Genomic DNA, 17077 nt, shown 5'->3' with positions numbered 1-17077 from the left:
AATGAAGGCCACCCTGAGTGCCTGAAATAGCTCTAAGGCCCTTCCATCCCCAAGCCAACAATGGGTCTCCAAATTTCATGTTCCCTTCTGCTATTGGTCTGGGTCCAAAGCGGATTTTGGTGGTATCTAATTTAGTCTGTTCTAGGCTCCCTATTTGGGTATGTGGACATGTGTGTATAGCATTTCCCAGGAAGTTTACCACAGAGCACCCAAATTTTAAGCAAAGACACCAGCTGTTGAAAATGCAAGCAGTCCAGTAAATCGGGAGCCTGCACCTTTAATCCCAGCACTAGGGAGGCAGAGGCATGCAGATCTTTGTGAGTTCAAAGCCAGTGAGTTCCAGACCAGCCAGGGACACAGTAAATTCCTGCCAAAACCAAAACAAAAATATTTTCCCATCCCAGGGGCTGGAGATGGCTCAATGGTTCTTCCAAAGGACCCGGGGTCAATTCCCAGCAAGCAAGCACATGGAAGCTCACAGCAGTCTGTGACTCCAGTTCCAGGGGAACTGACATCCTCACACAGACAGACATGAAGGCAAAACACCAATGCAAATAAAATAAACGAGTTTAAAGAAAGTTCCATCTCAGCACTCAGGAGGCTAAGGACAGGAGGTTCAGTAGGCCATCCTGGGCTACAGTGAGAACACAATAACAACAAAAACCCTGCCGGGCGGTGGTGGCACACGCCTTTAATCCCAGCACTTGGGAAGCAGAGGCAGGCGGATCTCTGTGAGTTCGAGACCAGCCTGGTCTACAAGAGCTAGTTCCAGGACAGGCTCCAAAGCCACAGAGAAACCCTGTCTCGAAAAACCAAAAAAAAAAAAAAAAAACAACAAAAACCCTATCCCATCTCTCTTATGCATCACAATCATGAAGAAACTGTAGTAGTTCCTACTGCATAACTATCCATTCACCTCTTGGCTTTCCAGACTTCGAACAGCTGTGTTGGCCACAACCTTGACAGTTGGCCCACAGGCATGTTTACCCTGCCCTCTTCATCATGCCTGGCACATGGCAGGTGCTCCTTTTAGGACAACAAAACAACCCCGGGGAACCTGAATAAAACAAAGAGCCCACTTTAAAAAACTCTAAATTTATTCAAAGTGTTAAAAGATTTCACTCCCCCCTCCAAAATATTTTATAATTAAAAAAAAATCAAAACTATCTTCTCAGCCACTGTTACCTCCTTTTCATAGGACCAGCCTCTGCCCCTCCAAGCTTTGGCCTCCAACCCCACCCCTGCCCAATACTCGCCTTGACTGCCTAGCAGAGCCCCCAGTGAGGCTTTCCAGTCCTGTGACAGAAAGGCCGACTGGATGGGCAATGCACAGGCAATGCCCAAGACACAGTGGGTGCTTTGTGCTTTTGGGCAAGCTAGTTGGATTTTTTTCAAATGGGTCACTCTTTTTGCCCATGAACACCTGTTTAGAGGCAGATCTTTGGCTTAGGGTCACCCACAGCCTTGTAAAGCCTTTGTCCAGATCTCCCCAGGCATGGTCCATGACAACTGGATCTGGCGACTGTGCCACCCGTCTCCTTGTAAGCTAGTGTCAGGAATAAAAATTGGCACAGGGGAAGGGGGCCTGATGGAGTTCCCAACTTTTCAGCGTGTGGGCAGGAAGTTTCGGGCTCTGCAGGCAATGGGCCTACGACGACCACAGGAGGCAGAGCAGTGAAGGGAAAGGTCTAATGACGAAAGTCTAAGGTAAGCAAAGTTCCTTCCGAGACCCCTTCCCATCCTCCCTCATCCTGCAAGTCCCAGGATGATTCTAGAAAAGAGGACGAAACAGAAGAAAAGGGCTCTGCTGCGGTGACGGGAAAAGACAGGAGATGATAGCTGCTCGGGGCTGGGGAGGGGCCTTCTGGAATCTGTCGCTGGCTGTTTTCCTGTTCTGTGAAGCTGGGTTGGGGGCCAGAAGCCAGGCCCACAAAGACTTCATCAGCTCTGTTCCTTGTCCTTAACTAATAAGACTGTGTGCTGGCCCCCGCTGGACACACTTAAGACCACACGGTTCTCTAGCTGTTTGCCAGTCATTTCCACAGGGCTCCAGACATCTTCATCTTGCCCAGTTCCCAGCTGGTAGTTGGTGCCCATGCCCCAGGCAAAAACACGACCTAGAAGGGATAGAAAAGAGGCAGCTGTCTTTGAGGTCCCCAGGCCTGCCTTGCCACACCAAGAGATACATGGCCTTGACCAATAGCAGTCTGGCAAGGCGCCAGCCCAAGAGTTCAAAGGAGCTTGGAAGAGCTGAGGAGATTGCTCCCCCACTGCATTCTCCCTACTCCAGAGCATAGCACCATAGGAGGCTACATCCTAAATCCCTGTTCCTTGAACCAGTCACCTTTTAAGACTAATTAAGATGCTCCTGGGTTTGATATGCCACCCTCTGGGTGGTGTTTTTTAATTTTTTTTTTAAGATAAGGTCTCACTATGTAGCCCTGGCTAGCCCAGAACTCACTATGTAGACAAGGCTAACCTCAAACTCAAGTGATGTGCTTGCCTCTGCCTCTGGACAAGCACTGCTGCCAGCCTGAATTCTGGAGGGTCCCTGGCTGTGTACCTCTTTCTGTGCTTTGGCTGCTATATGCCCACATCCTTTTCTGCTGGACTAGCCAGGACCCACATGGCAGCTCACAACCGTGAGTAATTCCAGTCCCAGGGGATCTAATGCCCACTCCTGGCCTCTGCAGGCACCAAGCACATACATAGTATATAAACATATATGCAAACAAAACAACATAAACATAAAAAAAATGTGTTGTGTTGTGGGATACTTATATACTGTGTGAAGAAGCATGGCAGTGATTAGCATAAAAAAAAAAGCTGAACAGCCAATAGCTAGTCAGGAGGTAAAGGCAGGATTTCCAGAGAGAGAAAGGAAGGGGAGGAATCTAGGTGTGAAAGGGTGCCAGGATAAACGCAGAGAAAATAGGAGGTATAAGATAAAAGAGATGTGGCCAGGCGGTGGTGGCGCATGCCTTTAATCCCAGCACTCGGGAGGCAGAGGCAGACGGATCTCTGTGAGCTCGAGGCCAGCCTGGTCTACAAGAGCTAGTTCCAGGACAGGCTCTAAAGCCACAGAGAAACCCTGTCTCGAAAAACCAAAAAAAAAAAAAAAAAAAAAAAAAAGATAAAAGAGATGTCACACCATATGATAGAATGTAGACTATTAATGGGTAAATTTAAGTTATAACAGCTAGTCAGAAACAAGCCTAAGCTATGGGCCAAGCTTTCATAATTAATAAAAAGTCTCTGTGCCATTATTTGAGAACTGGCTGGCAGGGCAGGAAAAGAATCATTACATTAAGTCTAGCATGATGGGGCACATGCCTGTGATCTCAACACCCATTCCATTCAAGACGAAGGCAGAGATAGGGACAGGCGAATCTCTGAGTTCCAGGCCAGCCTGGTCTACACGGTGAGAGAGACCCTGTCTCAAAATCGAAATGCCAAAACAAAATACTCCAGGGTTCCTGAGAGTCAGTGGCAAAGCACAGTCATCTCCAAGACAACTTGAGGAACATGCTAGGAATCGTGCTCCCCAGGCTCCAACCATACCAGATCTGAGGAGCCCCACTCACCATCCTTGGACACAGCATAGCCCACAGAAGCCCCGCAGGCCACTGAGGAGACGACAGGCAGCCGGGGAATGAGGGTGGGCATGCTCTTCTCCTCAGCACCCTCCCCAAGGCCTAGCCGCCCGTACTCAGCTCTGCCCAGGCTGTATGCTTTTCCTGTGGGATAAGGAGAAGGTGAGTATCAGCAGGGGCATATCCCAAGTAAAACAGACAGCACACTGACTGAGTCCCCATGCTCTTGAGGGTCAGATCTCAGGTGAGGTCTCAGGGCCTTTTCTCCATCTGGGGGTGGGAGCTAGAAGATGCTCTACACAAACCCCGAGGGTGTTCCCACTCTGAAGTACCAGGATAACCCTCACAGATGCAATCTATGTCTGACCCAAATCATAATCCTAGGGCGCTGGCTGTATCAGGGACTACTGTGTCCCATGCAGAAGAACTTGGGTGACCTACCTTCTGAATCCATGCAGACTGTATGGTGCTGGCCACCCGAGAAGCCCACCCAGGACTTGGTGGAATTCTTGAAGGATGTCAAGTTCTGAGGAATGAAGCAAGATCCAGTGCCTGGAGTTCCTGTTGTCAAGGGTGAAGGTGTTCCAGAAGCTTCCATCACTGTCCTCAGAAAGGCCACACCCACCCTTCCACAGAAATGCCACCTTACACCATAGCTCTGAGGGATCAGGTACCCCACAAAGCAAAAGCGAAGTTCAAAAGCTAGAGCTGGAACCAAGGTTGAATGCAGTCTGATGCTATGGCCAGTACTCACCAAGCTGGTGATAGTTGGAGAGGCCAAAGCCATAGACATGGCCCTCACGGGAGATGGCAAAAGTGAAATAGGCACCACAAAAGGCATCCTGGAAGCGCACACGGCCCCGACTTCCCCTGGATTTCAGCAGCACACACTTGGGGACCAGGAGTCGCTCTGGAAGGAAAGAGGAAGCCAGGATCAATGACAGACCCAGGGGGTTTTCTCTTCCACAAAAGTCCGAGAAATGGAGCAGGGCCATTCTTTTAACGGAAGAGATAACTTAGGCCAATGGAGTGCAAACGCAGGGCCAATGTTCTTTTTCTTTTTGGTTTTTCGAGACAGAGTTTCTCTGTGTAACAGCCCTGGCTCTAAAGGCATGTGCCACCACCGCCCGGCTGCCGGGTCACATTTTTAGCAGTGACGAGAAGAAAAGCTTGAGTGGAACTTGAGTACCAGGCATCTTCCTGATTAAGTCACTGCTCTCTTCACAGTAGCCAACAGGAGTGGGCTGGGCGGCTAGAGGTAAGGAGACAGCCTTCAAAGTCTAAGGGTCCCCACATCCCCGTGTAAAATAATTTAAATTTATTTTATGTGCATTGGTGTGAAGGTGTCAGATTCCCCTGAAGCTGGAGTTACAGAGTTGTGAACTGTCATGTGGGTGCTGAGAATTGAACCTAGGTCCTCTGGAAGAACAGCCAGTGCTCTTATTCACTGTGCCATCTCTCCAGTGCCCCCACTCTTTTTGAGAGGGCCTCATTATTTACTGGCTGGCCTAGAACTATGTATACCAGGCTGGCCTCAAACTCACAGAGACCGAGACCCACATTCCTCTGCTTGCTGACTGATGGGATTAAAGGTATTTGCCACCAACCATTCCACCTTAAAGCCTTTTTTTTTTTTTTTTTTTTTGAGGTAGTGGGTAGTGTTTCTGTGTAGCCCTGGCTCTCTTGGAACTTGCTCTGTAGATCAGGCTAGCCTTGAACTCACAGGTCTGTCGACCTCTGCCTCTCAAGTGCTAGGATTAAAGGTGTGTGTCACCACTGCCCAGCCTGAGTTCTTAAGGAACACTGGAAGTGCACAGGATATAACCCTCAACAGAATCCCTCCTGGGATGTGGGATGCCCCTCTGTATGCTGTCAATATGTTTTATTACCAATGGTTAATAAAAAAGCTGCTTTCAGATTACAGTTAGGCAGGAAAAGTCAAACTGAATACAGAGAAAAAGGCAGAGTTGAAGGAGATGCCAGCAGACACCATAGAAGCAAGACCTGAGACAACAAGCCAAGAGCCTCTCAGTCAAACATAAGCTAATAGAAATGGGTTAATCTAAGATGTAAGAGCTAGTTACTAATAACCTGAGCTAATAGGCCAAACAGTATGTAATTACTAGTATACCTCTGGATGGTTATTTTATTTTTTTAAAAATATTTATTTATTTATTATGTATACAATATTCTGTCTGTGTATATGCCTGAAGGCCAGAAGAAGGCAGCAGACCTCATTACAGATGGTTGTGAGCCACCATGTGGTTGCTGGGAATTGAACTCAGAACCTCTGGAAGAGCAGTCAATGCTCTTAACCACTGAGCCATCTCTCCAGCCCTGGATGGTTATTTTAAAAGCAACTGGGAGACCAGGCGAGATGAAGATCTCCAGCTACAATTCCCACTTTTTACTTCTGCCAGGGGATGGTTTACTAAATCATCCCACTGGAGGTACCAAAGCCACTTACCAAGGCCCTGGCGGCCACCTCGGTTGGCAAATAGCTCAGGAACACGCCCCAGCTGACCCTGCTCCCCACAACCCAAGGTGTAGAGGTCTCCATCAGTTGTCAGCATCACTAAGTGGTCGTTCCCTAAAGATGAGAGGAAGGCAGAAGATGAAGGGCTTGTCTGTAAGAACCAAGGCTGAGCTGTCCTCGCTCCAGCCCAGTGCGCCCAACACTCACCTGAGGCTACCTTTACCACAGGTGCGTCCAGCTGCACTTGAACAGGCACCATGCTTTTCTTCATGGGCTCCAACAACCCAATCACACCATTATTATCCTACAAAGGAGGGACAGAGACTGAGGCAGCCAGTCCTGTTGCTCTGTAACAGCCAAGCCCAGGCTTGCTGAGGCCATGGCAGTTGCCTGGTAAAGGACGTAAGTGGCAGCAGATGTGGGCAGTGAGACAGGCAGGCTCCCGGCCACATATGGACATCCTGAAGACTGACAGTATCCCCAGTCTGGGAACTGTGCTAGAGCAAGCGAGGAGAAAACCGTGAGTAGAGGCAAACCAATCTGCCTAAAGCCAATTAATTGTTGAAGCAGCAGGGCAAGACAGAGGTACAATACACTATTCTGAGTATTTCTGTGTTGAAAAGTTCTCTATAAAAATGTTTACAATAAACAAGGAGGTGGTGGCGCAAGCCTTTAATCCTAGCATTGTGGGAGGCAGAGACAGGCAGATAGATCTCCTTGAGTTTGAGGCTAACCTGCTCTACAAGCCAGGGCTACGCAAAGAAACTGTCGTGAACCACCGGGCATCCTGTATTAATTTTGCCTACTGCCCCCCTCCCCCCACAATTCTCCAGACCCAGTCTTACCCGGAAAGAGCCCCAGAGGAAGACACGGCCATCTTCGGTAAGGGCTGCCGTGTGACTGTCTCCTGCTGACACTTGTACCACCTTCTCCTGCAGTTCCACTTTCCCAGGGACCATCTCTGAGCCCTCGACCGATGTGTCCCTTCCCAGGGCACCCTCATCATTGCAGCCGAAAGAGTAAACCTGTGCCCAGGGTGTGGTATTAGCACAGTCTGCTCTGCGGCCTACTCATTCAGGCTACTCCTTGCTCTACAGCCAGGTCCTGCCCCACACCCCTGTGCCCAGGCAGACCCCATCCCACCAGTCCCAACCCTCTGACCTACCTGGCCACTTTGGCTCAGACACACAGTGTGCATGCCCCCGGCCTCAGCCTGCACAACATCTTGTAGAAGGGGTACCAAGGCCGGCTTCTTCCTCTCCAGCACACTCTCACCCAGCCCCAGCTGGCCCACGTCGCCCTGGCCCAGTGTCAGCACCAAGCCTGGTTCTGTGTTGTGGGACCTGTGCGAGACTGAAGGGTGGAGAAGACGGCACCTGAGTGTGCAGGATGAAGGCAGCAGAGGGCACACCTGGGGTTCAAGCCCTTGCTCTGCCAACAGGCTATCGATAAGAAAACCTAAGTGTCCTCATCTGTGAACGAGGATGACGAGGGGATCTGTCTCATAGGGTTTGTGAGGATTAAAACCCAAGCCGACATTCTCTCCACAGTGAAATGGATGTCAGTGGGCAGGGCACACCGGCAGTGAGGCTACAAGATGGTCTCCTGCCGAGACCATGCCACAGATGTGGACTCATAGTGCCAACCTTTCACTGACTGCTTGCTCTACCAACATTAGCTGGCTCTGCAGGCCTCCCGTATTTAGAAGACCCCTAGCTGTTGCCAGGTGGCGCAAGCCTTTAATCCCAGCCCTTGAAGGCAGAGGCAGCAAAATCTCTGGGAGTTCAATGCCAGCCTGGGTTACAAAGTGAGTTCCAGGATAGCCAGGACTATTCTGTCTCAAGCAAACATCAAATGTCAAAGACACTGTTTTTTTACAGGACATGGATCAGAGCCTACTCAGGCTCATAAAGCTAATTAGCAGAGTTTGCAATGAACACAGGGCAACTTCCTGGGTTACACCACTTAACAGCCTCTATCTTAATGGCCCTCCACCCCCAGACCAGATTTCCAATTCCCAAACAAGGAGGAAAGGAGACTACCCCTTTTGCCAGCATGAGCAGCACAGTGACAGCTTCAGAGGAACAGGAAGGCACAGTAAGAACCCACAGGTGCATTTGCAGAGAGATGTGGGCCAACCAGTGGGTAGTGCAAAGCCTTCTGGCAGCCAATGGAAACCTGCCATAGCCCTTCAGTCAATGGTATCCAGTCCCTTCCCCAGGGGTGTGACCTCAGCTGCCAGGGCCACTGCGGATGCACAGAGGCTGCACCAGGCAGGGAGCCATCTGGTTGGGTTTTCGGGTCAGTTGGGTTTGGCCCACGGGCACCTTGGCGGGAGCGGGCGGCAGGACCGCGGTTACGAGGGTCTGCAAAAAACAGACACTGTCTGAGCATGTGTCTACGCTCCTCCCTCCCATGCTAGGGGTCAATTTCTCTTGTCTTCGCCACACTCTGGGGTTGTAGGAAAGAAAAATTATAGGACAGGTCCCTCAAACGAAGTTGGGACATTACCTCATCTAATCCTCAATGACTCAGACAGGCTGGTGGAGTCTCATCTCCATTCTACCAAGGGAAACTCACCCTAAGCCAGATTAAGTGATAGCCTATGGTTACACACGAGAAAGTGGCAGAGCTAGGACCTGACCCAACTCTGAAAGCCCAGCAGATCCAAGAGCCTCAGGCTTTCAAGCTGTCAGGTTAGAGCAAAGGGTCCTAAGGCCAAGGACTTTCCCACCATCAGCGGAGGAAATCAAAGTGTCATAGACAGAACAAACCATAGTGCATTTGCCTGGGGCCAAGTCCTAGGATCTGGGGTTTTCTTTTTCTGACAACACTGCCCCAGTGCTCTCTGCCAGGCCTTGGCTTAGGCCTCTCTGCTGACTGCTACAGGGTCGGACTGGGGGAGATGCACGAGGACCTCCGCTGAGCAGGGGCCCCTAGACATCTAAGCCCTCAGAGCTTCCAGCCAGGGAGGAAGGAGCATGGACCCAGAGAGTTCACTGTTTGTTCTGAGACCTCTCAGAGCCAGAAAGGGACAAGGTCAGCTTACCTTTCACCTTCTTGCTTTTGGGGATGGCATCTTCTGGGGGTGACCTTCTCTTAGCTATGCGCTTGGGTGGCATCTTCCTGTCCTGAAAAGCCCAGCCAAATACTACATGTCAGAATCACAAACATCTTTCTGTGTAATATTTATCAAAAACCCTAAACAGTGCCAGGGGGTGGTGGTGCATGCCTTTAATCCCAGCACTCAGGAAGCAGAGGCAAGTGGATCTCTGTAGGTCCAAGGCCAGCCTGGTCTACAGAGTGAGTTCCAGGATAGCCAGGATGGTTTCACAGAGAAACCCTGCCTCAAAAAAACCAAAACCCCAAAAACCCTAAAAAGTAAGGAGTCACCCAGAAGTTAACACCTCCCAGCACCTACCCCAGAACTGCTGAGTGTATCAGTGGATAATAACTGAGCTCACAAATATTCTCTGCTGCTGATAACACGGGGCTAGGGGTGGGGGTAGTGAGCAAACCATTCGATTAATAGTAGTGGACTAAGGGCTGGGGATATACCCAGCCTGGTGGGAAAATGCCCAAGCTTCATGTCTGATCCTGGTTCAAATCCCAGCACTACATAAATTGGGCCTGCGGCACATGTCTGTACTCTCAGCACTAGGACTGTGTGGGCAGAGGGTCAGCTGGCTACACAGGTAGAATATACATGATGGAATGGCAGGAAGCCATCAAAAGTGACACTTTTAGAGACAAATCTATTGAACAGAACTTGCTCCTTGTGACAAAGAAGAGCAGACAGAAGCCAGGTGTGATGCCCACGCATGACCCTAGCATTGCAGCATCCAAATCCCAGGCCAGCCAGTCTCAAACACACACAAACAACAAAACGAGTGCTTCATGCTCTTAACCCTAGCACTCAATCAGAAGGCAGAGGCAGGCGCATCTCTGGTCTATACAGTTAATTCAGGGTCAGCCATGCTACACAGGGAGACTGAATCTCCAAATAAAGCGAAACAACGAAACACATAAAACAGAATCAGCACCTCACACCCAAACTGAGCAGTCTGAAGACTCCATTTTAGCTTGGTATTAACTAATTTTTTTGTTTGTGTTTTTTTTTTTTGGGGGGGGGGGTTGTTTTGTTTTTCAAGACAGGGTTTCTCTGTGTAGCCCTGGCTGTACTGTAATTCGATCTGTAGATCAGGTTGGCCTCGAACTCACAGAGATCTGCCTGCCTCTGCCTCCCGAGTGCTGAGTGCTGGGATTAAAGGCAAGCACCACCAATCTGGCTGTTATTACCTATTACTTTGAAACAGGAGACAGTGTAGCTTCCAACAGCCTTGAGCTCCGCTCCTCCAGGGCCACACCTGAGCTGAGTTTACAGGCCTGTGATTCTAGGAGTGGCTGACGTGCATACTGCTGGGGTGTGGCTTACTGGCAGAGTGCTCTTTTATCGTTTCTGAGGCTCTGGATTTCACCCCAGTTTTAATTAAAATTAAATTAAATTAAGCTGGGCTGGGTGCACACCTTTAGTTCCAGCATTCAGGAGTCAGTCAAGTAGGTCTGAGTTTGAGGCCAGTGTGATCTCCGTAATGAGTTGCAGGAAAGTCAGACCAAAAAAAAAAGAAAAAGAAAAAACAAAACAAAACAAAAAAACCCTGTCCCAAAAAACTACAACAAATAGACAGAGCTGGGAGTGGTGGGTCTTAATCGCAGCACTCAGGTGGCAGAGGCAGTTGGACTAGCCAGCCTGGTCTACACAGTGAGCTCCAGAACAGGCAAAGCTATATAGAAAGACCCAATCTTGGCCTGGCGGTGGTGGCGCACGCCTTTAATCCCAGCACTCGGGAGGCAGAGGCAGGCAGATCTCTGAGTTCGAGGCCAGCCTGGTCTACAAGAGCTAGCTCCAAGACAGGCTCTAGAAACTACAGGGAAACCCTGTCTCGAAAAACCAAAAAAAAAAAAAAAAAAAAAAAGACCCAATCTTAAAAACAAACATGGCCGGTCGGTAATAGCGCACGCCTTTCTCTCAGAGGCAGGTGGATCTCTGTGAGTTCGAGGCCAGCCTGGTCTACAGAGGGAGTGTTCCAGAACAGGCTCTAAAGCTACAGAGAAACCCTGTCTTAAAAAAACAAACAAAACCCCCAAAAGAAAGCCAATGATAAATTAATAATAACAACAACAAATAAATAAAAATGGCCGAAGAGTAAGAGCTTGCTCAATAAGTTAATTCTGGTGGGACAGTGGTGTTTCAGGGTCTTCCCCAGATGACACTGAGACAGAAACCTACTGGAGTCACCAGTCCTTCACCTGACAGACAGGAATGAAAACTGCTCAAGGCAACAAGTGGAAGAACAGCTCAGGCCCTTCTCCATGTTTGCTGGGGGGTCTAGTCAACCCTGGGCCTCAGGCTTCCCAGCTGTCAACTAGGAAGGTGTGAACAGAAGGCCGGAGACTTCTGACTCAGAGGGAGGAGACCAAACAGGTCAGGATCCTGCAGAGCCTGTGTGGGTTGTAGCTGGCCCAGTTCTGTCATGAGGTGGCAACTGTGAACTTTGCACAATTTCCATTCTCCCAGCAATGGCATCCCCTCCCTTCCTAGTTTCATCTTTGAAACCCCTCTCCTCACACTTAAATGCCTGCTCTTTGGGGTCACTGGAACTCAATTCATCTTCCAGGGCTCTGGTTTGCTCAACCATTAACAATCTGCTACCTGTCAGGGTGGACAGAAGCTGGGACTGGATGTCCCTAGCACAGAGCAGGCAGGGACTGGAGGCCCCTCACACACAGCAGGCAGGCAGTGACACAAATATACTCATCTCCCAAGTATTCAGGATTGCCTAGGGTTGGATTAAGATGCAAAGACAGAGGCTAACCTGTTTCCTGTACACATGGAGCTTCCATTCTAGTAAAAAAGTAAGATCACAGCCGGGTGGTGGTGGCGCACGCCTTTAATCCCAGCACTCGGGAGGCAGAGGCAGGCGGATCTCTGTGAGTTCAAGACCAGCCTGGTCTACAAGAGCTAGTTCCAGGACAGGCTCTAAAGCTGCAGAGAAACCCTGTCTTGAAAAACCAAAAAAAAAAAAAAAAAAAAAAAAAACCAAAAAAAAAAAAAAAAAAACAAATAAATAAGAAAGTAAGATCATTACAAAAGTCACCCCTTGTTCCCCTTCTAACCCATCATTCCCTCCCAAAGAAACTAGAAAATAACTCATGAATCTTTGCTGTACAAAAACTTACTTTTCAAAACAAGCTGAAGTCAGGCATTTGTGAGATAAAGATCACCCCCCCCCCCACCGCCACACAGTCAGATTGAGGATAGCCTGTCTCAAAAACCAAACCAAGGGCTTCAGAGAAGACTGGGTCAGTAAAGCGATTGCCGGGCAAGCATGTGAACCTGAGTTCCGAACCCCAGAACTCCCACAACCCTAGTGCAGAGAAGCCAGGATGCGGTGGGGTCCACACATCTCTGAAGCCCACTGGCTAGCCAGTAGACCCTGATGAGTGAACTCGTGGTTCAGTGAGATGCCGTCTCCAAAAGGAAGGCACAACACAATCAAGGAAGACGACCTCAGCCCTCCATATGCACTCAGTCAGGCCCTCATGCACATTCACATGAACACGTGCACACGACACACAACAAACTCAACCCAACTCAGAAAAGCTGAAGACAGTGTTGCCCCTCTATCATGGCTGAGGGAGCTGACGCTTAGAACTAGAAGTTTACTCGCCCATATTCAAACAGCAAAGGAGAGACAGAAAAGGGACCCAGACAGGGTTTCCCTGGCTGTCCTGGCACTCACTCTGTAGACTAGCCTGGCCTCGAACTCAGAGACCCACCTGCCTCTGCCTCCTGAGTACTGAGATTAAAGGTGTGCACCACCACCCAGCCTTCAGTTTTTTTAAGGGGAAAAAAGTGCTGTTTGTATAATCCCAGAACCTAGGAAGCTGACCAAGACCAACCCAGGATACACAGCAAGATCTCAGGATTCCTGATTAAGTCTGAACAATTCGAGGAGCCAATGCCAAGGAAAAGATCCTGAGGTACCCTCAGGTACCCCGACATTCTCCATCTGCACTGCAGGAAGTCTACTTGCTGCACCTGGCAGTGTGCACAAACCCAGAAGCAAGGCAGGGGAAGGGCAGCCTAGTTGGGCGTGGTGGGTAGAGGCAGGATTTCTGATTGCCACAAATTTGAGGCTAGCTTGGTCTACAAAATGAGACCTATACTGTTTTAACGCATAGCCCGGGCTAGAGAGATGGCTCAGCACTGGTTGCTGTTCTTCTAGAGGACCCAGGTTTGGTGCCCAGAACCCAAAAGGCTGCTCACAACAACCTCTTCTGGCCCCCGTGGGCCACTGCATGCATGTGGTCCACAGACATACATTCACTCATCCACATAAAAACCGAAACCCAAACACCTGTCTCCTTCACCATCCTTGCATTCCCACTTACGCCCCAGGATCCATCTTCAAGGGGTTTAAAAACCAGAAGGGCGAGCAAGACTCGGAAATAAAAACCAGAAAGGAGCCGACTTCCAGTAAGTTACAGTGCAGGACCCTCTAAGGGCTGAGACTTGTCCCCGTGGCAGGAATAGGTGTGCGGGCCATTCATGGCTGAGATGAAGCCCCAAGGGACAGCCCCCCTGAGCTGGAGCTGCTCCAAGCCTGTTTCCTTACCTGCCAAGTCAAATGGGGTAGGTATACCAGGTTATGCAATCTACCAGGAGTCAGGAGTTCTGTGACCCTATGAGCTCACCACAACCCCATTTTCATGAGTATCTGGCAACCGCCCCCGCCCCCCCAAATCAGACATTGGGGCTGCAGAATGTCTTTGTGGGACAGGCTACCAGGAGAGAAGGCAGTGTTTGTGCAGGCTGCTGCTGTGTGCTGCTGGGAACTGGGCTAGTACACTTGACATGAGGAAGTTCCTTACCAGGTCCAGCAAGTATGGTACTCCCTAGGGTTATCTCCTTTTTCCCTAGAGAGGAGCCACAGCTTCTGGCAGATGTTAGAGCCACTGGCTTTGGGACATATTATGTTCATTTTATAGGTAAGGAAACAAAGGCTTAAGAGGATCTAGTGGGACCCAAACCAGACCTTTGGGAGTCACGTCTAACTCATCTTCTCAAGCTCCACTAGGATGCTCTTCTCGGGCGAAGGAGCCTTCTCTGTGTCCTCCACACCCACTCCAACCCTCCCCAGAAGTTCCACCACTGACATCTGTGACCCCAAACACTTCTAGGGGTTGCATGTGCTGTGCCCCATGTCTAGATTAACCTGACCGTGTTATCCAAAACATATTACAACCTCACTACCCAAAGTCAGCCCCATTGGGTCACTTCACCTGGAAAGCTATCCCCACCCTCCAAGGCCCGGTAAAGGCTTCCGCTTTTGAATTTCATACCCTCAACTTCTGCCAGACCACACGTGGTCGGAGGACTTAATTTCTGATGGACCAAAGACTTGGCAGCAACAACGCTCGAGTTCCACGGACATACTTTGCTGATCCCGGGAGACCCTAACTGTGGAACCACGCAAGTCTCGCCAGGGAGCCCCGGCGCTCCGCAAAGAACATGGAGGCCAGCCATTGTCACCATTGTTCCCCACTGGCTCAGGAGCAGCGCGGCACCGACAGGCAGCAAGCGACAGGGTGACACACGGTTGGTTGATGGGGTTAAGAGTAGACGATCGTCTGTGGACGCTGCCGCTCCTACCCCGCCGGCGGCCTCCCGCGCGTCCCCGGCCGCCGCGCACCAGCCGTTTGAATCTCCCGCCGCCTGGCGGAGCGCGCGCCCGGAGCGCGGCGGCTAAGGGGCTGTGCGGCCCGTGCGCGGCATAGGCGGGGACCCACGCGGGCCGAAGCTCGCGCGCTCGCAGGCCGGCCGGATTCACGTGCAGCTTGCCCCGCGCTACACCACGCGGTTGGCGACCTCGGCCCAACGCGGCCCCGTATCCCTCTCAGCTTCCGGTCCCCGGGGATCCCCGCGACCTACCTCGGTGCGGGACTGCCACAAGGAACTCCGGCGCTCGGCGGCCGGCGGCGAACTGCCCCGAGCATGCGCTCTGCGGGCCTCTGGCCGCGACCCTGGCTAGAAAGGAAAACAAAGAGCCGGGCGGCCCCTAGCGGCCAGTGCGGGAAGTGCGACCGGGTGCTCCCAGTTTCTATCCACTACAGTGCTTTTTTTTTTTTTTTTTTTTTTTTTTTTTCAGACCTTAAAATGGGACAGAGGACTGACAACCAGCAGGAGACTACTACCATCCTGGTGTTTTTGGGAAAATGTGGTGCGTGAGATCTGTACGGAGCAAAAACAAGGTTGATGGTTCTAGTTCTCAAAGTGTCCATCTGAGGGCTGAAAAATCCAACTGTCACCTATACAGGGCCATCTGATTTCAACCTAGGTAGGTAGGGCTCAGGAACAGATTTGTCTTGTTGAGACAGAGTTTCTCTGTGTAGCCCTTGAACTCGCTCTGTAGAACAGACTGTCCTGGAACTCACAGAGATCCGCCTGCCTCTGCCTCCTGAGTGCTAGGATATGCTGAGCGGTGGTGGCGCACGCCTTTAATCCCAGCACTCGGGAGGCAGAGGCAGGTGATGTCTGTTTGAGACCAGCCTGGTCTACAAGAGCTAGTGCCGGGACAGGCTCCAAAGCCACAGAGAAACCTGTCTCGAAAAACCAAAAAAAAAAAAAAGGGGGGGGGTTCTAATTTAAATCTAAGTGGGAAAAGCGTTCAGGAGGGGTAACATTTGCTTATTTATTACATGTATGTCTGTGTACCATGTTTGCCATTCCATGCTTGAAATGGCCCGAAAGAGGGCGCCTGATGCCCTAGAATTGGAGTTACAGATGGTTGTGACCTGCCATGTAAATCCTTGGAATTCCCAATTTCACTAGAGCAACCAGCGCTCTTAACCACTGAGCCGTCTCTCCAGTCCTAGAATGCAATGTCCTGCAATGACAGGGTAAGTTCTGTGAAACTGCCATATACCTTAGAGTAGTAGAGGGTGAGGGTCTAGTGTGTCTATGGAGACAGTGAGTTACTATGGGAGGGTTCTAATCACAGAATATTAGGACTTTAAAGATGGACTTTCAAAATTAAGTTCTCTCTGTCCACTCATCATGTGGGTCTCAGAGAGCAAACTCAGTCCTCAGACTTGGCAGCAGGCACCTTTACCAACTGAGCCATTTCTTGACGATTTCTATGTAATGCCAGTCCAAGATCGGTCCCCTTGTTTTGTCTTACCTTTTCAGGGTTACCTCTGCCTCCATCATGACCTCCTCTCTTGGATGATAAACCGTGAAGTTTCTCCAAGCTTCACCCTGGAGACTCTGCTGTCTTTCTCCAAGATCTTACCCACTCACATGGCTTAATGTAATTACAGAGATATGACCATCACTTATCTTACAAAAAAAATTTAGGGGGGGGGGAAGAATCGTGTACCTAGGCTGTCACCAAACGCCTAATCCTCCTGCTTCAGCCTTCCAGGGCTAGAATTGTAGGGGTGTGTCACCAAGCCCCTGTCCCTCAAACTCATTTTCAAAAATTTCTTTAAGCGTTTTATGTATGTGAGCTCTATCTGCACCTACGCCTATAGGCCAGAAGAGGGCGTCAAGTCCCATTATAGATGGTTGTCAGGTATCAGGTGTTTGCTGGGGATTGAACTCAGGACTTCTACAAGAACAGCCGATGCTCTTACAGCTGACACACCTCTCCAGCCCCTAGATCATTTATTTTGAATTATGTCTGTGTGTGGGTCTGTGCATGTTGAGTGCAGTGTGCAGATTGCAAGAGGACACTGAGACCTCTGGAGCTGCAGTTACAGGCAGCTGCTGGATGTGGGTGCCAAGAACCAAACTCCAGCATTCTGGAAGAGCAGTATAACTCTTAGCCACGGAAACACCTCCCATTTAGATGTAAAACCTTCCTATGTGCATTAACCCATTTGTTTTTCACAAAAACTTGAGGTAGAAAATGAGATTAAAATTGTTGCTCTTGCAGAGAACCCA

At 50.1% G+C, this 17077-nt stretch overlaps 1 protein-coding gene across 2 annotated transcripts; it reads right to left on the bottom strand.

Annotated features, from left to right (window-relative positions):
• Positions 1-1079: 1079 nt before the first annotated feature.
• Positions 1080-15131, bottom strand: Rcc1 (regulator of chromosome condensation 1). Of its 2 annotated transcripts, XM_038333416.1 has the most exons (11): positions 15065-15131; positions 9119-9200; positions 8397-8435; positions 7235-7422; positions 6915-7094; positions 6277-6373; positions 6061-6183; positions 4348-4503; positions 4035-4154; positions 3585-3737; positions 1080-2117 (listed from the first exon to the last, which is right to left on the bottom strand). In XM_038333416.1, the coding sequence occupies exons 2-11, from the start codon at positions 9189-9191 to the stop codon at positions 1942-1944; spliced, it is 1305 nt and encodes a 434-aa protein (XP_038189344.1). In that variant the 5' UTR covers positions 9192-9200; positions 15065-15131; the 3' UTR covers positions 1080-1941. The 2 variants fall into 2 exon arrangements, with proteins under 2 accessions (XP_038189344.1, XP_038189345.1); XM_038333417.1 differs by lacking the exon at positions 8397-8435.
• Between the last annotated feature and the right edge of the window lie 1946 nt (positions 15132-17077).

Source organism: Arvicola amphibius, chromosome 6 (genome assembly GCF_903992535.2).
Source record: "Arvicola amphibius chromosome 6, mArvAmp1.2, whole genome shotgun sequence".
NCBI classification, from domain to species: domain Eukaryota; kingdom Metazoa; phylum Chordata; class Mammalia; order Rodentia; family Cricetidae; genus Arvicola; species Arvicola amphibius.
Note: the sequence above shows the minus strand (reverse complement) of the source record. Positions and strands in the feature narration are given on the sequence as shown.